This window comes from Schistocerca nitens, chromosome 5 (genome assembly GCF_023898315.1).
Source record: "Schistocerca nitens isolate TAMUIC-IGC-003100 chromosome 5, iqSchNite1.1, whole genome shotgun sequence".
NCBI lineage: Eukaryota > Metazoa > Arthropoda > Insecta > Orthoptera > Acrididae > Schistocerca > Schistocerca nitens.
The window spans coordinates 484,435,132-484,458,928 of record NC_064618.1 but is presented as its reverse complement, the minus strand read 5'-3'; the positions used below and the strand labels follow the sequence as shown (position 1 = coordinate 484,458,928).

Sequence of the window (23,797 nt, the reverse complement as noted above, 5' to 3'; positions counted from 1 at the left end):
GACCTACAGTCCCTCCTTAAAAGCCTTGGCCCCTCCCAACAACAAACACCTCAATCTGCAGAACTTCTTACTCCACTCAAACCATGCACCCCAATCTGTTACCTTCTTCCTAAGATCCACAATCCCAACCAAATAGGCCATCCCATAGTTGTTGGCTTCAAAGCACCCGATGAATGTATATCTGTCTTAGTTGATCAATACCTGTAATCTGTAGAACAAAGACTTCCCTCTTATATTAAAGATACTAACGATTTCCTGGATTGTCTGAAATCTGTGCCTGTCCTACTCCCATTACAAACCTTACTAGTCACCACCGGTGGCACCTCTGTCTATAACAACCAGTGCCCACCTGATTCCAAGCCTATGATGTCCTTCCTGCTCACCTTAATCAACTTTATACTTACCACTTCAACTTTGACGTATCAAGCCTATGATGTCCTTCCTGCTCACCTTAATCAACTTTGTACTTACCAACAACTACTTCAACTTTGACGTATAAACCAATCATCAGCATGGCTGTGGGAACCAGGATGGCTCCTTCCTATGCCAACTTTTTCATGGGTCACTTGGAGGGGGCTTTCTTAGAATATCTGAGCCTTCAGCTCTAGGTTTGGTTTAAATACACTGATGAAACCTTTGCCTTATGGACTCAGATGAGGCTGACCTATTACAATTTTTGGATCCTCTAAATATATTACCGCCATTAAATTTCACATGTTCCTAATCTGAATCACATGCCATTTTCCTTGATGTTGATCTCATCCTCATTGAGGGTCAGCTACACACTCCTGTTCACATTAAACCTACCAACAAACAGCAGCACTAACATTTTGACAGTTGCAATCCTTCCCATGTCAAACGTTCCCTCCCACACAGCCTTGGCCAAGATAAACAAATTTGTTCACATGGAGACTACTTACAGAATACACTACCACTCTCACATCAGCCTTCACTGTACACAATTATCCCAAGAGCCTAGTTCAAAAGTAGATTGTCCCGGTCATTACATCTACTCCTGGAATGACTGATGCCTCCAAAACCAACTTAGGAATACACCTCTTGCACACAGTATTATCTGTGTCTTGAATGAATTAATCAGCTACTTTGACAAGGCTATAACTTAATCATCTCCTGAATGAGGTCCATTCTACCCGACATCCAACATTTCCGCCCACAGCGCCTAGAATAGCTTTTCGTCACCCCCCCCCCCCTCCTATGCTCCTTCTGCACCCATTTCCCTAACCTATGGCTCCTACTCCAGTGATTTACCCACTTTAAGACTTGCCCTATGCTCCCTCCTGCCCCCACCTATACCAGGTCTGTAACTGGCAAAACATGCATTACTGAAGGGAGAGCCACCTTTGAAATGACATGTCATGTACCACCTGTTATGCAAACACTTTTTGGTCTTTTACACTGGTATGACTGCCATCAGGTTATTAGCCAGGATGAACTGACATAGGCAGAAGGTGTACACTGGCAACATACAATATCCTGTTGCAGAGCATGTTCTACAACATGACCTTGGTGCCTATTTCACCATAGGAGACATCTGGATTCCCCCCCCCCCCCCAGACATGACCTTCTAAGAACTCTGCAGGGGGGAACTGGCATTACATGTCCTTCATTCTCACTACCCACCTGGCCTTAGTTTACACTAATTTCTTCAGTCTCTGCATTTCTTCTCAGCAACCTTCTTCACTCTCTTTTAGTTTTCTATATATTTTATTTTCTGACCTGACTATTTTTCCTTGCCAGCACCTCCCCCCCCCCCCACCCCCCCCCCCCACCCCCTACACCTGACGCATACTATGCACTTAACTTTCTGCTCTTATTTACTACTGACCGATGTTTTGTTAGTAATCCCTCTGTCTTACTTATTACTGTATCTCTAACCTCTAAGCCCTCAAATTTTCACATCTCATGTGGTGCATTACCCAGCAATCAGTCTTTCGTTCTCATCCTGTCTATGTCTCCCCTGACCCAGGTTCTGGGCAGCTTTTCCAAACTCTCCCCATTTCGTCAACATTGCTCGTCTATTTTCTTCATCCCTCTTCCTTCCCCTTTAACCCTTCTGCCAGAAGAAGGCTCCATTGGCTCCAAAAGCTTGCAAATTTTCTTAATTTTGATATGTGTGTGTTCTGCTGCTACTGCTAAATAGCTAGGATATTTCCTGTCACTTCTTTCATCTCTGAAAATGATTTGTTAACATAAAAAATGCCAGGCTGCGCTGTGGTTTGGAACCAAAATTAGAATGTATGTCCCCTTTAACTGGCTTGATAAAGCAGTTCAAAGGTCGGAGGAAGGTGAAGGGGATACCATCTGTCATAGGATCATGCCTACTGAAACACTGTGATGTTAAAACCAAATGTCAAAGGCAGTTTGTGTCGTGTTGTATTAAATATTACACCTTTGAACCCAACTGTTGAGAAAAGGCACATTTATGGAAAAAATAAATATAATTTCACTGGATATGGTCTTTCTAGCTTTACTTGCCTGCATTGCGTAAACTCTGCAGGTAGCTTTACGTAAAGCTTGCCTCATTGCAAGCTGCATATAATCGAGATTATGCTGCTGAAACAGGAACATCATGATTGGACGGTTCAGAAGATCAAGGCTACCTTTTGCTTGTTCTGTTTTGGCCAGTGACACAATTGCTGACTGATCTATACTAGGAACTAACTTTTGTAGTGCTGCCGAGGGATAACATAATAATGAGGAACCACCATCTGAAAGCAACAACCACAAATATGTGAGTATAAACATTATGCAAAGTAAATGTATTATATTCATTAATCAAGATTAAAAATTAGCACTATATAACTGAAATAACTTGCCACTTTATTTTTCAGATGAGTAATGAAATGTTAACACTTAATTTTATTTTCATACAAAAATACTTGGTGTAGTTTTTTTTTTTTTTTTTTTTCCATGAGGCTCTGAGAAAGCATGTCAAGAATAGTATTCATAATTAAAAATGTAATTGGTGATATAAATATGTTCTGAAACATTGAAAACTCACCACTAATCATTTCACCACTACTGTTGTTACGTTTCCGCATCATAATTATGCGACCATCTCCTTCTCGTCTGCTCCACGGTGCTCCATTTGTACCCATAGATATAGAGCGATGGAATGTTCGATTTCTGCTACTTTCACTCTCATTATCACTAAGAGGACCTTCTGAAACAGGCTGTCATTCATACAGGAATTATTATGACACATAATCAATCCAAAACAATAAATAAGAAAGGTCGTATTAAAGCTACAATCATGAGTAAAGGTAGCTGAAAAAATTATAGGAACCCATAAAGGGATGTTTATTCTTATAATATTGATCAGAAGCATGAAAACAACCATTTTAACCATACTCAAGTCAAATTCATGTGCAAGACATAATTTCCTTCACTCTATTTCAATACTTCTATATTTTACATCTATATTATCAAGCCCACAGATGGGCTTTTGATCCCAGAACCTGATGCAAGTACTTTGATGATCAGTAATGTCTCAATGCTGTTTGGAAGCCTTTGTTTTTGCTTTCCCACGTTTGTTCAGCTATATCTGCAATACTGAGCAAATCCACATTTGTGAAAACACTAATGAAAATAGCCACAAAGAAGAGAATTGTTTCATTGTAATATTGCGCTAATAGTTCTTACTTACATGTACGAAATATACAAAAAAAACCGTGTATTATGTTTCAGAGCTCTCCCTCCCCCTCTCTTCCTTACTTGCCAGTGAACAAGTTGTCTAGTGAGGGTTCTCTTTTGTTTACCACTGCAAACATTTTATCATTTCTATTTTGAATGTTTGATAAACTAAGAAGTTAGCAACAACTGATACAGATCTTTGTCTCCCTTGAAATTGATGACACACACATTCATCTCACCCTGGGGTCTGAGAAACGAACCACTCTTTTCCAGCCTTCCTCAACCTATCTATCTTTTCTACTTGCAGAAGGAACTAATAATTCCAAAATCCAGACATAGATTCAGGGATGCTGTAGATGTAGGTATATTATACATAATAATTCTCTACATGTTGCTAATTATTTAGCAGTGGGTTGATATTTTAAATGGTAATTAACAAACACGTGCTGAAACCGAATCAAATGGAGTAAGGCTGACAAACAGATAAATTTAACACTTTGGTGACAAAGCCCGAGTGTGGCTCGGGCTATAGCACCAAGCTCAATGACCCATGCCTGAGTGTACCTCAGGCCGCAATGTTTCATGACGTGCAAGCCTCCTGTTGCTCGAAAATGACTCGTTTCATGTGAGAACATTGTACAGATATCTGGCTGGCTGTCCCTGCTCTCTGTTGTCAGGTTCTAGAATTACTTGGAAAGAAGCAGTAGCCAACTTCAGTGCTGCCATCGCACCTGTCTGAGCCCTTGTGCGGTTACACTGTCATCTTATTCGCATGCGGTTTCATTCAGTTTTATCGCTATCTGTGAACCCACTGCAAACACGTTTTGTTCACTGAGTAATCAAGAAATTTTAGAGGCACTGGAAGACGAATTGATTGATTCTGGATCAGAGGGAGAAATATGTGGGTGGGAACAGTCCAAAGAAGATTCAAATTCAGGTAAGCTACAGAGTGATACAATTTGTCATATTTAGTACTGTTGCTTCAGTTACTGGCACTGCAATTATTTTTTTTTTTACAGATGAATCTGATGACGAATATGCTGCTGTTCAAATAACTTCCAAGTGACAATGTTCTTCTGCTGTAACACTGTCTTCTACACCACCACAGAAAAGGTAGCAGTCTTCACAAACAAAATCAACAGATACTGGTTTAGGTTGGAGATTCAAGGACCTACAGCATCCTTTGCCACAGTTCTCTGACATAACTGGAGTAAGAGCTGCAGTTTATGAAAGATCCACTCCACTTGATGTGTTTTCTATTTTATTTCCACAGTCTATGGTGAAACACATAAAATCAGAAATGAACAGGTATGCAAAATGTGTTTATGATAAACTGAAGGCATGCTCCAAACTATAGCCACACAGTGTTTGGCATTTATGGGTTGGAGTGTAGCTCCATGAAATGTATGTGTTTTTTGCCATAATTATTCATATGTGCCTTGTGAAGAAATCAAAATTAGCAGACTAATAGTCTTTCAAGCCCTTTCCCAGGATCTACAATGAGCAGAAATGGGTTCAAGGCCATACTTTCAAATTTACATTCGAAAGACAACTCTACGAGGTGGAATACAAAATTTTTGGGACTGGTGCTGTCATCTGGAAAGTAGGAGTAGTAGATATTTGCACCGCTAGGTGGCGAGAGCTGCATATCTGATGAGTCAGTGTGTGGAGTAGCATTCAGCTGGGAGGACATGTTGCATGTCCACAGTGATTTCCGTAATACTCTGTGTTTGATGTGTGGCAATTTTACGATGGATCCACGAACAGAACACCACGTGTGTATCAAATTCTGTGCGAATCTTGGGAAAAGTGCTACAGAGACCCTAGCAATGATTCACCAAGCGTTTGGGGGACAGAGAATGAGCTGTAAGCGTGTGTTTGAGTGGCATGCTCAGTTCAGGGCCAGTCACACAGACATCAAAGGCGATACTCACACTGGAAGGCCCGTTAGCCGCACAACACCAGACATTGTTGCCAAACTTCAACAACTGGTTCGTGCAGATCGACGTCGAACCATTCAAGACTTTGGGGATGAAGTGGGTATTGGTTATGGGACGTATCAACGAATGCTGACTGATGAATTTGGCATGCATCGTGTCACTGCAAAATTTTTGCCAAGGATCTTGACTGCCGATCAGAAGGCACAGCATGTTGAAGTGTGCACGGACCTTTGTCAGACCGCATCTGATGATCCAACCTTCTTGTCACGGATTATCAAAGCCAATGAGAGCTGGATTTACGGTTATGACCCAGAGACGAAGCAACAACCATCCCAGTGGAAGTGCCCGGGCTCTCCAAGACCCAAAAAAGCGAGACAGGTGAAGAGCAAAGTGAAGATCATGATCATCGTTTTCTTTGATACCAAGGGAATTGTGCACAAAGAATTCATCCCACCCAACCAAACAGTGAATTCCGCATACTACTGCGATGTTTTGCAATGGCTCCATGAAAATGTGTGGTGACGTCGGCCCAAACTTTGGCGTCAAGGGAACTGGCTGCTGCATCACGACAACGCACCCTGTCACACATACTTACTCACCAGGACCTTTTTGGCAAAAAACAACAGGACAGTTGTACCGCACCCACCATACTTGCCAGATCTGGCACCTTGCAACGTCGCAATACTCCCAAAACTGAAACTCAAGTTGAAAGGCCATCGGTTCGACACCCTAGAGAGGATTCAAGAAGCATTGCTGGCGGTGAAAAACACCCTCAAATAACAGGCCTTCCAGAAAACGTTTGACCAGTGGTAGAAGGGTGGGACCGGTGTGTACATGTGGATGGGAACTACTTCGAGGTTGATGCTGACCATTAGTCCAAAGGTAAGGTTTTCAACAGTTGGCAGCACCAGTACCAAAAATTTTGGATAACACCTTGTACCTGCATTGCCAGAGGTCAACCACATCATGATGCCATGCATAAAATCAGACCTTTTCTCAATCATCTGTTACGAGAATGTATGAAATCATTTTATCTCTACGACAACCTCACCATTGATGAAGACATGTGGATTTTGTGGGTGAGTGGTCATTCGTGTCTACATAAAAAATAAACCAGACAAGTATGGAATAAAAATGTTTATTGTCTGTGATTCAAAGACTGGTTACATTCTGGGATTTCAAGTATACACTGGTAAAGGATCAAAAGACAATTCCATAACATCACTCTTTCTGAGGTTGCTTGCTGATTATTTGAGTAAAGGTCACACTGTTTATATGGACAGATTTTACAGTTCGCCAGGAGTTTTTGATTTTTTTATGGCAAAATAAAACGAAAGCTGTAGGCACATGTATGGCTAATCAAAAGGAACTGCCAAAAGAAACTTTTGTTTTGAAGAAACTCAGAAGAAATCAGTCAGTGTCAATGAGGAGAAACCACCTGCTTTCTTTGAAGCGGAAGGACATGAGGGATATATTATGCCTTTCCTCTAAACAAAAAATGACAACCTCTAACAATCCTGTTTGTATGAAGGATGGTGTTAAGATCAAGTCCAGACTGGATGCTACTTTTGATTATAAACTGAACAAAACAGGGGTTGACATAACTGATCACATGATCTCCTACTATCCTTTCAAGAGGAAACAAATGAAGCGGTGGAAAAAAAATTTTTTTTTCACATGTTCATAATGGCTGCAACAAACCCTTTTGTTCTGTATCATAAGACTAGAAACCCTAATGAGAAGAAAAACTGTAATTTTTCCACCTTTGTGTGCCACATTGGTGAAGGACTCTTCCAGAAAGGCTCAACTGTGGCTCAAGAAACTGTCCCAGTGGAACCATCAGCAATAGGATTGTAGAATGACACTTCCCTGAGAAAATTCCTGCAACTGAGAAGAAGCAACAACCAACAAGGGTGTGCAAGGTTTGTTCAGAGCAGACAAAACAATCTACTGGCAGAGCAGGAAGGAAACAAGATGGTATTTCTCTGACTGTAACACACCTCTCTGCATGCCAGAATGCTTCAGACTTTACCACAGAGAAAGGTAGCCAATGGCACAAAAATATCACCAGCAACACGAAATCGACGGAAATGGATGATACTGGTGGGTGTGGAAATTTGTTAGACAAAGATTGTTGGCAGGGATTGTGGGCTGGAAAACAGCGAATAATGAACGTTAAGACTATGGAATGTTAAATATATAAATCAATAAATAAATAAAGAGAAGTGGGCTATAAACGGAAGAAGATAATAATTGGAGGGAGGGAAATGAAACTAGCACAGTTTCTTTCTCTGCCACAAGCAAATTTTTTGGGACTTTTTGCACCACTCGCGATCTTTTTTTGAGCAACGTGTGTTCGTTTCCCCTGATCTGGACATACTTGCTTGGTCTGGTCAACCTTTATCCATACTCCCCCCCTTTTTTTACCAACACATTTACTTTCTTTCTTGTCCTTCCCTCCTTGTTTTATTCCTTCTTATTATTACTATTTTAACTTTATTTATTTAATTTCCCTACCCACTATGTACCCTAATCCTATACAACATTATTTACATTCATTCCAGAAACATGCATTCACCGTAGCCAAACTGCAATCCCACATACTTTTCCTCTGGTCCTGCTTAGCTTTTGGAATTACTCCTAAAGGACTTACCTTAAAAATTCCCATCTCTGGGTGCAATCCTTCCTTCCACCAGTCCCTCCTGGACTTCCAGAGCCTTCAATCCTTAGCCCTTACCCAACTTGTCCTGAATCTCTACACTACTTCATGTAACCACCACTCCCAACAGCTCCTATCTCTCTTCAAAGTACTTCACCTCTCAAACCCCTGCTTGGAGAACACACTCAGGAACATCATCCTAGAAGCCAGCTGTAAACTTGAGTTCCATGCCACACACCATCTGAAAAAACTATCCACAGTGCTAGTGCAACACCTAAGAAGTGTGGTCCCTCTCCCTATCCCTCACAAACACCAACCACAACAGCACCTTCAACAAACCCCCCTCATAGCCAACAAACCTAGCCTAGCCACCCTACTCAATCTCCCAATCCCAGCACATACCCCACACAGACCAAATCTCAACTATAATCACAGTCAAATGTCATATATCACCAGTCCCAATTCAGTTCTAAACCTCTCTTCCAGATCCCTCTCTCCTCCAGAGACATCTGTTCTATCAAAAGGCTTAACCTATAGCCCCACACCTAAATTCAACCACACTGCCCTGGTTAAAGATCTCCTCTCATTCATCCGGGACCTCAACTGGAAATATCACTTCACCACCCAAACACAGTCCCCAAATACTAGACACATTGTTGAACCCTGTCTAGAACAGTTCCGACCACCTTCTCAAACGGATCCTCCTCCCCTCCCCCAAAACCATGCCTTGCAGACATTTCAGGAATTCCTCACATCAAGAGTTGACTCCCAGTCCTTCTTGAAGAACATCCCGACAACCACCAACATCACCCCAGCTGAATCCTGTGCCATTAAGGAGCTGAAAACAGACCGCTTGTAAGTAGGCTGTCTAGGTTTTCTTATTGGTAACGCCACGTAGCACTCTGTATGAAAATCACTGGCTGTGCTGTGTGCAGTCTGTGGCTAGTTTGCATTGTTGTCTGCCATTGTAGTGTTGGGCAGCTGCATGTTAACAGCGCATAGCGTTGCGCAGTTGGAGGTGAGCCGCCAGCAGTGGTGGATGTGGGGAGAGAAATGGCGGAGTTTTGAAATTTGTAAGACTGGATGTCATGAACTGCTATGTATATTATGATTTTTCAACACTATTACGGTAAATACATTGTTTGTACTCTATTAAAATCTTTCATTTGCTAACTATGCCTATCAGTAGTTAGTGCCTTCTGTAGTTTGAATCTTTTATTTAGCTGGCAGTAGTGGCTTGTGCTGTATTGCAGTAGTTCGAGTAACGAAGATTTTTGTGAGGTAAGTGATTTGTGAAAGGTATGGGTTAATGTTAGTCAGGGCCATTCTTTTGTAGGGATTATTGAAAGTCAGATTGCGTTGCGCTAAAAAAATATTGTGTGTCAGTTGAAGCACAGTCGTGTACAATTGTTCAAAGGGGACGTTTCATATGGCGACCTACCAGGATACCTCACTGGAATCTTCTGATTTTTTCTTGTAGTTTGTGTAATTAGTGTAGCTTTTGTTTATTGCTAGCGCGTAATTATAGAGAGAATTTCCTTTGTAGTTGTAGTGTTTCATTGTTGTACAGTAAAACAGTTGTGGCATGCATGTAGATTGGTAGCAAGTATTTCGCAGCTGCTCTTGCAATTAACGAGATATTATTTTCAGTGCTACGTTAATGTGTTCTCTTATTTTTGCTCTTCAAATTGTGCTTTTCTGTGTTATCGTGTGAAATATTGTGACAATAATGGCGTGTGAAAAACGTAATACTAGGCTCCAAAGTAAACTGAGAAATGACAGTGAAGACGAAAGCAGTGTGTTAGCGCCACCGAGTAATGAATTAACTAATTTTCAAAGTAGTAATTTGGTAATTGTGCATAGGGAAATGGAGCGGGCTGCAAATAATGGGGTAGACAGTGAAACAATTAGTGAACAGGGAAGCATTATCGATCGATCGGTCGGCAACAGCTTGCCTCAGGAATCCGAAATGACAGGACACAATCTTGCAAATACTGTAGATTCAGGTTTTGCGTCCTCACTGTTTTCTCAAATAAGTCAAGACACATTTTCTGCTTGTCAAAATGTGAATGTTGCCGGTGCAAATTCACTGCCGAAAAGCACTGAGGAACATGTTTCAGACACCAGTGCATTGTTATTACAATTAATACAACAAATGGGACAAACACAGCTAAAGCTTCAAAAGTTAGACACAATGGAACAAAATCTTCGAAAGTTAGACACAGTGGAACAAAATCAGACACAAACACAGCAAAAGCTTCAAAATTTAGACACAATGGAACAACAGCACAGACAAACACAGCAACAGTTAGACACAATGGAACAAAGTCAGAGACAAACACAGCAAAAGCTTCAAAAGTTAGACACCACATTTGAACAAACACGCGATGATTTAACTACTGAGTTACATAACATTGAATCGAAATGTCAAAAAGTCTGTAATGTAGTAAAAACACAAATTTGTGAGCATTTTCAACCTATTTTTTCGCGGCATGAAAATGCGTTACAGAATCACGAAGCAGCCATAAAAGAACTGCAAACCGTTGTTCATGAAAATCACGACACCTTGCAAGCCTAAAATGACTCAGTTGCATCTACCGATTCGGTTACGCAACTTGCAAAAACTCAGGAAAACTTAAAGGACACGGTAGATACTCTGAAACTTGGTTCAGAAAAACACACTGAGGAAATAAGTACACTATCGGAGAAAGTAGCCGAACCTTCGGGTCAGTTCACTAACTTATCTACAAAGGTAGATGATGATCTGAATGACACAGGACCTGTAGCCATCACTGACACAGAAGAGTATGAACAATTAAGAAATTCAAACAAAATCAGAATCAAATTAATACGCAACACAAAAGAGAAATCCGGGAAGTACAAGATCAGTTGGCACAAGTAATACAAAAATTACATATTTCAGAGGACACTCGCGCTCCAACACGGGAAGAGGGACTTAGAAATACGGAACAACCACAAAATAATAACACAGGACACTTCGGAAATTATGAAAGAAATTGGCAAGGCACACCGAATTTTGAGATGGAACCGTCGAAACGACGTAACAATGACCGACATGCGACTTGCCGACACGATGATTTTGACTATAAACTGTTCATTACTACACGTAAATTCAAAACATTTAAAAATTCTGGCAACGACATTCATCCACAAGCATGGCTCCATCAATTCTCTCATTGTTTTCCCCCCAACTGGTCGTTAGAACACAGATTAGAATTTATGTGTGGCTACTTAGAGAATGAACCAGCTGTAAGAATGCGATCGGTCATTCACGATTGTCACAGTGAAGGAGAATTTTATCATGCCTTCCTCTCAGCATATTGGTCTCAAGCTACACAAGACCGAGTAAAACATAGCATCATAATGATGAAACATTTCGAACAATCTGAATTTTCCAGTCTTGTGAAATATTTTGAAGACATGTTGCACATGAATCAGTACCTGTCAAACCCATACAGCCCCTCAGAACTCATCCGCATTTGCTTAATCAAATTACCTGAACATTTACGACATATTACTTTGGCAGGATGTTGCAAAGACGACATTGAAGCTTTTCAGGGACTCTTACAAGAATTAGAAATTGACACTGACAATCGCGGAACGCGAAAACAGGAACACAACAATTACAGGTCACATCCGTCGCAATTCTGCGATGAAAGAAATAATAACTGGACACGACAAGGCTATTCTCACAACACAAATCGTGACCAAAACAGACGCCACCCGTATGACAACCGTTGGTAGAGTAGTAATAATTACAGGGAAAGATCATCTCTCCGCGGTAGTGACTATCACAGAGACAATCAGAGAAACAGACAATTTGGGAACCAAAATAATTATTATCAAGGGAGACAGAATAACTTTAGACGCAACGGTCCAGCGCGCAGTTACGATTCAGGGAGAAATTCTCCACCACGTGACCGACAAGAAAGAAACTATGGAATCTACCGACATGACGACAGACAATATGATCGTAACGACAGACCTGAATTGCATCAGAACTGGCGGGATTTAAACAGGGCAGGGCCCTCTCGACAAGGTGAATTTGCAGAAGTTAGGTCTCCAAATCCCAATAACGACGCGCGCCAACAAAGAAACAGACAATGACTCACACCGCAGGCAGCCACGTGCGCCGGCTGGGCTTCAGAAAAATAACATAAGCTAACCTTGAGATAAATTCCAGTATTCCTTACCGACGTATACCACATGATAATTGCGTTGAAACTGAAACTCTGCATATTAGGAAGAGTAGAGGTTTACACCATATTTCACGTGTAAAACCAATTACTGAGAGATAATCTGCCTTTTAACTTAGTATTTGCCATAAAATCTTTCACCTCACGTTACTGGTACTCTTTGTCACACTTACAAACTGTTAACATGCAACAATGTTTGAAGTTAAATATCCAGTCAAGAACTAAGAGAACTTATTGAAACAGAAATTACGAATGCATTGTTATAGTGAACAGACGTCACAGTGTTATTGTGTGTGTACATTCTTGCTTGTTAGTTGCACGATTACGTAACGACTATAAGGCTTACATACTTAGAACATATACTGGTACTGCTAATGAGATTTTAATGTAACATTTTGGTTTACTTAAAAATACATTCTGGATTTAAAGTACTTTCTGTGAGATACCAGACGACACAGTGGTTAGTTTATGTGACAACTACACGGTTTTATCACGACGCTACTAATGAGTGACAATTTACAATGTTGCTTTTGCGGTGTTTCTGTTTTATATCTGCACAGTTTTTCTGCATTATTTTGGAAAGTAAAACATGTTTTAGTAGTAACTTTTGTGGTATAGCAACAATGAGACAGCCTTTTTCGAGGCACAACAATACGTTACTGTACAGTACTTTCTTCATCATGCCAATAAGCATAATAAATATGATATCTATACGCAAAGCATTTCACTTTTGTTTATCATGAGATAAGTACATTGGCTTCTGCAGAACTTAGCTTTTGGAGGACAATAACTACGACAGTTCGACAGAGAAGATCTTACAGCAAGACGCACATTTAGCGCTACAGGACACGCATTTGAGTGATTAATTTTGTACTTGAACCATTTATTTTTCAAGATTTTTGAATTACAAAGAAAGTTTTCCGTGATACATTTCATTCCATTGCTGTAATCTGTAACACCTGAGGGTATAATTACATTAATCCTCAGGGGGGTACACGCTTACTTTGTGTACCATGTGTGTGGCAAGCACAAGGAGCCCTAGCTAATATGGTATTTGCTTATACAACTTTACACATCGGTACCATATTCCTCTAACACAGAATTACACAGCTATCTGATTATTTAACAGCGAAAGAAACATTTTTTTTTTACTACATCAGTGACAGATATTTACGTAATTACACAGTTGGATAACTTCACACTTACGAAATTGTATTTTGTCTGTACTTTGTGAACTGTTCATATTTTTTCGGAGCCATTGTGATACTATGAGAGGTTTGAATGATAGATTTGGTAAGGGAGCATGATTTTAAAGTACGTTTGAGGTAGATGACACTACTGAAGTGAGCAGAGAATTTTTTTAGGTTTTGACATTATTGCAGAAAGCTACGACGATTTTCAGAATTGACTGAGATGTTATGATATTATTACGACGACGATGTGTATTATGCTGTTGAGATATGTTTATGATCAATAAGATGATGCTACCATATATGAGGAATTTGATTATGCTACGTATTTCTTATGATGAAATATTGAAGAAGTGTCGACGAATAAGGTAAGGAATAATGAGTAGTGGTTAGGGACTTTGGTTTGTGAAAAAGGTTGTTGGAAACCACGAATCGTACTTTAAGAGTTATGAAATGTGTGTAAATGCGTGAATGTAACACAATGCCGACGAAAATTTTTTGGACACTGTTATATTTACAGGATTTTGTTTCTACACATCTGTAACGCAAATTCTCGACCTTTGAAATTTCTATATGAGACTGTCACTGCTGTCGTAAATATTTCGGGAAGAAAGTTAAGTGACCTTCATGTAATGTGTCGTGGACGCCCAGATGTACCACCTGCCCGGAAAAAAGCCATTAGTGTGTGCCTTTCACAGGCACAGGTGGAGAAAAAAAAGAGGCCATTATCCTCGCAACTGACATTTCTTTGCAGAAAGCATCGCAAATATGACACGCTCATTACTTGGAAACATGATTACTCATACTTTGTGCTACTTACTGAAATGCTTATGAATTGATGGGAAATATTCGTACATCTGCACACCTGATTATGACAAGTGTCTTTCTACGAGAATTGAGAGAATTTCTACTGACTTATGAAATGCCACATAGCTGTTGAATGATGTTTTTATGCTTTGGTTTGCGTAATTGCTTATTTCATTTGATATCTGTTTTCCAGCTGTGTTGCAGCATTGGTTTTATAAAATAAACTTAAATGCATTTGATAATGTGAACACTTTCTGTCAACAGATCTATTAAATAATTATTTTATGATCCATATTCTTCGAAAAAGGAGCACTTGGAATGGAAATAACAATAAGAAGGGATTAATAACAGTAACTGCATACATAATTTTGTTTTCAAGTACTTGGTAATTTCTTTTGTAGAATAAATTGTGATGCATCACTCTAGTATTAAGATGTGACATAGGTATTAAACACGGCCATTTGTACTGTAATATTTTTCTGCTTGAGCTTTGTCATGTTTAGATATAAGTTATTGCATTTGCTGCTGCTGTTTGCCAGGCATAGTACTACTAAATTTCACTTTGTATTACTCTGTTAGATTTATTTTCCTTGTTGCTGCACATTGGCTCATATTACTTGTAATGTTGCATTTGCTTGGTAATTTAGATTTACTGTAGCTTGCTTTGACAGTTTCCATTTTTTCTTATTGCTGTTTGTGTTAATTGTTTTGCGCTGCTGCATTGCCTCGTCCTTTAGTTTAGCATCTGAGCTCAGTAGATTTAAGTTAGCTTAAGAGGGGGTAGACTATATAAGAGAATGAGTTGCGATGCATTGGAAGAAATGCATTGAGAAGTTATACGAAAAAAGTATAGAAAGCAGGTATAGATGGGACTTTTTGGAAATAATGAAGAACGAAGGGAGATCTCCGAGAAGTAAAGAAAGTTTTGTTTGCAAAATACTGCAGTAAAACAAACCCTGTCCTTTCCTTGTGTTATCCCACTATGTGTGTGTGTACCCTTGGGTATTTGTGTTCTTCCTGTCTTTATGTGTTTATCTGATGAGAGTTACGTTGTATAATTTTTCTGATAATATGTTATTTAATTTGTAAAGATGTTTAGACATTATTTATTCTGTTTTGTTTTAATGCTCCTGTGTTAAGTTGATGTTTCAAAAGTTATTCTGATCTTTTATGTATTTACTTATGTCATAATTCCTGTAACACTGATGTATATGTTTATTTCTATTCTTTTGTAAAGCCCCTATTACTACAAATGTTATCTGTATTGTTATGTTCTTTAATGATGTATTCTGTATCTTTGTAATTGTATTCTTATGTTATAAAATTGTAATGGACATCAGTTCATCAGATTAAGTAACTTGTAAGTTACATTTCACTGCACACGTTTCTGTTGGTCATAGTATATGGACAATATGTGAGAAGTAGGGACTGATAGTGTTTGCACGTGTGTTAATAATTCAGCAAGGGACTGGATAACAGCATTGCTGGTTCTAAGGACAATTCAAAAACTTTGTGTGTGCACAAGTGTGGTTTATGACTTGCTATATTCTCCGCAAGACTCTTCGATGGTGATTGTGCACCTGCACAGTCGCAACAGATGGCTGCTGGCCGTCTCTACAAGGACTACAGTGGGTCTGCATCTTTGATGGCCCACCAGTACCATTATTTCTACAAGTACTACAGTGGGCCTGCATCTTTGATGGCCCACCAGTACCATTATTTCTACAAAGACTACAGTGGGTCTGCACGTTTAATGGCCCACCAATCCCATACTCTCTACCAAGACTATAGTGGGTCTGCTCTGTCATGACCTATCTACCAATATTCTTCAAAACATCGAATGACTCTGCTGTAGGTTTCCTCTGTTGTGGCCCATTACCTGTCTGCAGGCCAAGACTCAGCACTGTCTTTCCGTTGGGAGGACAACACTACTTCTTCAAGACTGCATGGAAATCCACTACTTCCGTGTGCATTTTCTTTTACTGCTCAGACTTTGAGAAAACTCTGCAATTTTACTGTGATGAATGATCAGGACTGTCTTTATGGACTGTGAGAAAATTTTAGCTCATGACCAACATTGTATCAATAAGTGTGTGCATTTGATATCTTTGTTATTGTAACTATGAAAAATTTTTTCATATCTGTATTGGGCAGTGCCCAAAACAATTTGTAAAATTTTTTGTGGGGAGCATGGGGGCTATGTAAGTAGGCTGTCTAGGTTTTCTTATTGGTAACGCCACGTAGCGCTCTGTATGAAAATCACTGGCTGTGCTGTGTGCAGTCTGTGGCTAGTTTGCATTGTTGTCTGCCATTGTAGTGTTGGGCAGCTGGATGTTAACAGCGCATAGCGTTGCACAGTTGGAGGTGAGCCGCCAGCAGTGGTGGATGTGGGGAAAGAAATGGCGGAGTTTTGAAATTTGTAAGACTGGATGTCATGAACTGCTATGTATATTATGATTTTTCAACACTATTAAGGTAAGTTCTCTATTAAAATCTTTCATTTGCTAACTATGCCTATCAGTAGTTAGTGCCTTCTGTAGTTTGAATCTTTTATTTAGCTGGCAGTAGCGGCTTGCGCTGTATTGCAGTAGTTCGAGTAACGAAGATTTTTGTGAGGTAAGTGATTTGTGAAAGGTATAGGTTAATGTTAGTCAGGGCCATTCTTTTGTAGGGATTATTGAAAGTCAGATTGCGTTGCGCTAAAAAAATATTGTGTGTCAGTTTAAGCACAGTCGTGTACAATTGTTCAAAGGGGACGTTTCACGCTCTATTGTCGTCCTCCCAGCAGATAAAGGCTCCACAGCTGTGGTACTTGACTGTGAGGAGTATGTGGCAGAAGGACTGTGTCAACCCTCCGACACCTCAACCTACAAAGCTGTTACCCAGGATCCCATTCCCTCCATCCAGACTGAGCTGCAGAAAATCCTAAAAATCCAAGGTTCCTCACATGGCCTCACAACGGCTTCCATAGACCTACTCACTCCACCTGAGCCACTTACCCCTACCTTCTACCTACTACCCAAAATCCACAAAGGGAACATTCCTGGCCTTCCATTGTAGCAGGCTTCAAAGCCGCAACAGAACGTATCTCAGCTCTGGTAGACCAACACCTCCAACCTATCACCTGCAGACTCCCATCCTACATCAAAAACACAAACCACTTCCTAGAACGGCTCAAATCCATTTCCACTCCCCTCCCACCTGAAACCTTTCTTGTCGCCACAGATGCCACATCCCTTTACACAAACATCCCACATACCCACGGTCTCTCTGCCCTTGGACACTACCTCTCCAAACGCCCACCCGAAGATCTTCCAAAAACCTCGTTCCTTATCACACTTCACACTTACCAACTTCATCCTCACCCATAATTACTTCACTTTTGAAGGCCAGAAGACCTACAAACAAATCAGGGGAACGGCCATGGGAACCAGGATGGCTCCGTCCTATGCCAACCTCTTCATGGGCCGCATGGAAGAGGCTTTCTTGAAGACCCAACAGCTGCTTCCCCTGGCCTGGTATACGTTTATAGATGACATCTTTGTGGTCTGGACTCATGGTGAAGAAACACTCCTTAATTTCCTCCACAACCTCAACTCCTTTTCGAAGCTGAATTTCAGCAGGTCCTTCTCCAAAACCCAAGCCACCTTCCTGGATGTTGACCTTCATCTTGTTGAAGCTCACATCCACACTTCTGTCCACATCAAACCCACAAACAAACAACAGTACCTTACTTTGATAGCTGCCATCCATTCCACATCAAACGCTCCCTTCCCTACTGCCTAGTTATTCGTGGCAAACGTATCTGCTCCAGTGACGAATCCCTCAACAATTACACCAATAACCTGACCAGTGCTTTCCTCTCCCGCAACTATCCTGCAGACCTTGTCCACGAACAGATCTCCCGAGTAATACAGATGAACTGTCCGCCTAGGAGATGTCCAATATCCAGTAACGGAGCATCCCCTCCAGCATAATTCTAGGGACCTAGGAATCTGCTACACCGTACGTGCCATTTGGCTTCTCCCACCCAACACTCGTCCCTCGGAACTGCGGAGATGGGAACTTGCACTCCAACACATCCTTTCATCCCGCTATCCCCCTGGGCTGAACCTATGTTAACCAACTTCACTCCCATTTACTCTTCAGTCTTCTCCTCTTTCCCTTTCCTCTTTAGCCATTCATGCATCTTTTCATCCTACATAGTTGTGTTTTTCTTTATACTATATACCTCTTTACTTCTGTATGCATCCTCTTTGGTTTGAAGCTGGCACAGTACTTACAGTAGAATATCTTTGGCTTCCCTCTGACACCCATGCCTCCATCTTTGCTACCCTCCCTGTTTACCTATCCCCTGTTGCTTCATAACCTGGGTTGTGAGTAACTGAATCAACTTTCCCTTCTTCCCCTTTTTTCCCCTCTCTCCTCCCTGACGAAGGAACAAAGTTCCGAAAGCTAGGATACGTAAATTTTCTGTTCTGTTTTGTGTATCTATCGGCTGTATTGAGCTGAGGCAAGTACTGGCCAGCCCCTCTATCTCTTTGTTAGTATTTGTTTCACAAAATACAGTTATGTGTGAATGTGCTGAAATCCACATGTTGCACTTTTCTTTTTTAAGTGAAAATGATACTTTCTGTACCATCATTGCACAGCTTGTAATGTATGAGAGAACTGCAGTAGATGTCAAAAGTAAACCTTGAAGCTTGGTCTTTTTAATATGTATTGCCCTTTAAGACACATCAAGAACAGATGTGCCAGTAATAATTGAAAGAATGGCATAAATAACTGGTTTTCTGGGCCCAAAAGTTTCCTAAGTGCCTGGACCTCAAGGTGTTAAAAACACAGTTGAACCCTGAACTTCAAAATTTTCAAAAAACAGGAAAGTTTCAAGAAAGATACAGAACACTTGCACATACCCTGCCAGAAAGAAAGCCATTTGTGCCACCATTAAAACCCGTCACTGCCCCATTTTGTCTTCTTAGAGATTCTTCGAGAAAAGACACAGGTGTGTCATCTTGTGGCTGATGAGATGGGTGGATGCCCAGAGCCTGTAAACACTGGAATGGCCCTGCTGGAGGAAAGGGCCCTGATGACTCAGGAGGACTGTAGTTCTCAGCAACTGAGGGCATTCCTGTAATAATAAAGTGGTGAATCATTCACAAGAACAAAAAAAATTATAAAATACTATGATTATGATAATGGTGCCACTATCCTATTTTGGGTCACTGTTAGTGACTGTTTTCTTCACAAATACTAAAAAAGAGAGTTACTATACATTTATAAAAGCTATCTACTTTTACTGCATAAAGTCTGTCTTAGTATAAACTGCAGTCAGTATGCATCCTAACATCCCAGGTGAAACTCATCTTACAACAGTATATGTTAAAATTTAAATAAGCAGTCCTTTGTTGTGGCAAAAGTAATGCAAATATATTCCTCCCAAGTTGATACCAAGGAACAATCACATCACTGTATTTCTCCTTGGGAACTACCACTGCAAAAAGCAGCGTCAAAATTCTCTGTTTATGTTGGAGAGAGGGGATTTCAAGCCTCACTTCATTATGCAATTTCAATAGGCTTAAATTTAGCAACACAATAATCAGGAAACCATTTTTCAAAGTGATTTTGTGTGATAGAAAGCTAAGTGCACTACATTCTGCCACTGGTGTAAACTTCTGAAAATACACCTGTCAGAGACTTGAAAACATTAATGTCATCTATCAGTTCACTTGTGTATTATACCCTGAGGATCATGTTGTTGTGGTAAACATCTGAAATACTATGCTGGGTAGATGATTTTAGATAAAAATTTCATTTTCTTACATGTTCCAATTCTGATGAAATAAAACCTGTATGTTGCCCCAACATATGCTCAAGTTACCTATGAAAACCCTACAAAAATTCATCTAGTGGGTATGGAGATCAGCATGTTGAAACAGATAGATATGGCAGTTTTAGATAAAACTTTAAATTACAATATCTTTTTTCCCCATGATCAGATTTTGATTAAATAAAGCCTATACACTACCCCAAGCTATGCTCAAGTTACATGTGAAAACTCCATTAAAATTTGTCTAGTGGTTTTGGAAATTGGCATATTCAAACATACAGACTTGACAGTTTCACAGTTTTGTTACTAGGATACATAATATCTTGTTGAACAGCTTATCTATCCAGAATTTTAGGTCCTATATATATCTGTCTTCGAAAAGCTAAATGAATAGCCTGAGATCATGGCTGCCACAGGTTGCACCGACCACTGCAAGACACGACAAAAAAGTGAACACATGGGTAGTTACACAACAAATATAACTCACAATCCAGTGGAGCACCATCACTTTCAAACATTCTAAATTCGAGTGACAACTAACATGATGCTCTGCTATGCCTGGCTATGATATTGTGCTCTCTCTTTGGTTATTTACTGAAGGGTCTACTTATCTACTGACTGGACACTGGTAAGACTACAGACTTTCTAGGTGGATATTTAGGGTGGTTTTCTATCATGTTTATATGTTCATAACTCCACAGCATGGACTGGTTTTGTGTCTTGTGAAGAACAGTGCAATAAATAACTTCTCATTAAAGAAACACCAGGAGTTACTCAGCCCAAAGAGGCAAAGTCTACAAAGAAATTGTTATTATCTGCGAAGTGAGTGCAAGAATTGCAGCACTTTTAAAAAGGTCTTTGCATAATGTGCGTTTACCTACTCTTACTGCTTGTTTCTCCTGAATAAATACTTTATGTACTTTGGCTGCACTGGATGGCAAAAATGTGTAAAATAAGGCAATACTCAATGAGTTAACACAACGAGAGCTATTTCTAAGAGCAAAACATCCTGAAATCAGCTTCTTGTTTAGTTTATCTATTAGGTGACACAATTTCAATGTTCTATTCAGTTAGATCTCCACAGTGTTTCACATAGTCTACGGCTGGTGCTAGCAGGTCAGTTTTGCTTCTCTGAAACTGTGGAATGTGGATGAAATTCAGGCTTGAACAGTTTGCTGTGAACCAGTTGTAGGTCTGTTAAGCTGTGTCTGGTAAGGCTGAGTTCATATACTTGATTAGTATGCTTGCGCCATCAACAACCATTAAAGTTTTCAAATCGTACTGTTATTTTATGTAGGATAAGAATAAGAGTCGATCCAGTATTGATCCCTGTAGGGCCCCGCATGTTCTGTTCCACCATCCTGAGGTTAGTTTATTGTCTGTGACTCAGTCTGTAAATGTGTCCTTATGAAGGTGAAAATGGCCTCATATTCAGGAACCCACCTGAGTTATTCCAGTACTAGACAGTCATGTAAATTCTTTCCTAAAATACTAAAAGTGCTACCACTGCTATGAATATATATTATGGATACAGTAAAGTATATCAAAAAGTATAATTGGCACTGACAGTAGAATGAGACAAAATTGTGACACATACAATCACAACACAAGGTTAAAAATAAACTTACACGCAATTCCAGGCAATAGAAGTTTGAGTCAGAAAGGAAAATGTTATATGGGAATAAAACTGTTCTACATGTTGACACACAAATTAAAATGGATCTTAGGTATAAATCTGTCTGGAAGATCTGTTAGAGAATGCCTATATTATCACTGCTTCTGCTCAATAAGTGAATACATGAAATTTCAAAATAAGTACTTTCAAACAATGGAAACTACAGATTGGAATATCAACAGTGTGGGAGAAGATAGATTGCTACTTACTGTAAAGATGATACTTTAAGTTGCAGACAGGTACAATTAAAAGACACTTACACATAAGCCTTTGGCCACAGCCTTCAAAAAAAAAAAAAAAAAAAAAAAACCATTCATTCATACAAATAAACACATCTGACACGTGCACATGACCACCAACTTTGGCAGCTTAGTCCAGGATTCTGGTCCGAGTTGCTGGAGCCGGTAGTGCTGTTTGCATTAGGTGCACTTGCTTGTGTGAATGAATGGTGTGTGTTTCTTGTTCTTTTTCTCATGAAGGCTGTGGCTGAAAGCTTATGTGTAAGTGTCTTGAAATTGTGTCTGGTTGCAACTTAACATGTCATTTTTATGGGAAGTAGCAATCTGTCTTGTCCTACAATGTTAATATAAGTAATTTGGAAAATATATATATATATATATATATATATATATATATATATATATATATATATATATATATATATATATATATATATATATAAAAAGAAAGATGATGAGACTTACCAAACAAAAGCGCTGGCAGGTCGATAGACACACAAACAAACACAAATATACACACAAAATTCAAGCTTTCGCAACAAACTGTTGCCTCATCAGGAACGAGGGAAGGAGAGGGAAAGACGAAAGGATGTGGGTTTTAGGGAGAGGGTAAGGAGTCATTCCAATCCCGGGAGCGGAAAGACTTACCTTAGGGGGAAAAAAGGACAGGTATACACTCGCACACACACACATATCCATCCACACATACAGACACAAGCTACTGCAAGCTCTTCGTGAAGGTGACAAACAATAAAGTGTGGAGTTCTGTAATTTCGTTCTTGGCAAGATGGAGGATAACAGTTTTCTTCCACACTTAGTGTTTATGATTGATAACTTTCTTTTCTCACAGTTGGAGACTGATTCAAATGGCTTCATTTACCAACAGGATGGGGCACTCCCACACTGGAAATGCGCGAACTTTTAAATCAAAGGATTACTGAACAACACATTGGCCGCACTGGCCCAAGTGATACAGCCTTACATTACAGGTCTCCAAGGTCACTAGACCTGACTTGTGTGATTATTTCTTGTGGGGGTTTATAAAAGACTCTGTTTATGTGTCTCTGCTACCAACAATAATGAATGAACTGAGACATCGCATAACAGCAGCTGTGGAAGCTGTAACTCAAAACATGCTCACTGCAGTGTGGAAACAATTTGAATACTGCATTCACATATGCAGTGCATTTCAAGAGGGATATATTGAACATCTATGAAAAGATATTAAAAAGAAACCTTTTGAGTTTCCCGTTCATCAAAACAAAGTTCACTGTATACGTTTATTAGTTTCAGAAATTTAGACGTGCCAAATTGGATGATTCTTTTTGATACACCCTGTACTTTCTCCAAGCAGAATTTTGTGATCCATACAAGCAAAGGCTTTGGCAGGATCACAAAATATACCAGTAGGATAATTTTCCTTCTCAGTTCTGCCAGAACTTCTTTTATGAGAACTTTTATTTCCTTTACAGCATGGAACTGTTTATCAAAAGCAAACTGAGAGGCATTTAACAAGCTCTGCTCAGATAAATAAGTCAGTATTCAAATGCAGGACACTTTCTCAAAAAGTTTTCAAATAACTGGAA

General features: G+C 39.8%; 1 protein-coding gene across 1 annotated transcript in view; it reads right to left on the bottom strand.

Moving 5' to 3' along the window:
- Positions 1-23,797, bottom strand: part of LOC126260545 (E3 ubiquitin-protein ligase MYCBP2-like) — a 389,869-nt gene that overhangs the window by 152,165 nt on the left and 213,907 nt on the right. Inside the window, exons 18-20 of the mRNA XM_049957880.1 lie at positions 19,384-19,598; positions 3,023-3,194; positions 2,497-2,729 (exon numbers count right to left, since the gene is read on the bottom strand). Of these exons, the coding sequence (XP_049813837.1) occupies positions 2,497-2,729; positions 3,023-3,194; positions 19,384-19,598 (620 nt within the window). The remainder of the gene's footprint in view (positions 1-2,496; positions 2,730-3,022; positions 3,195-19,383; positions 19,599-23,797) is intronic.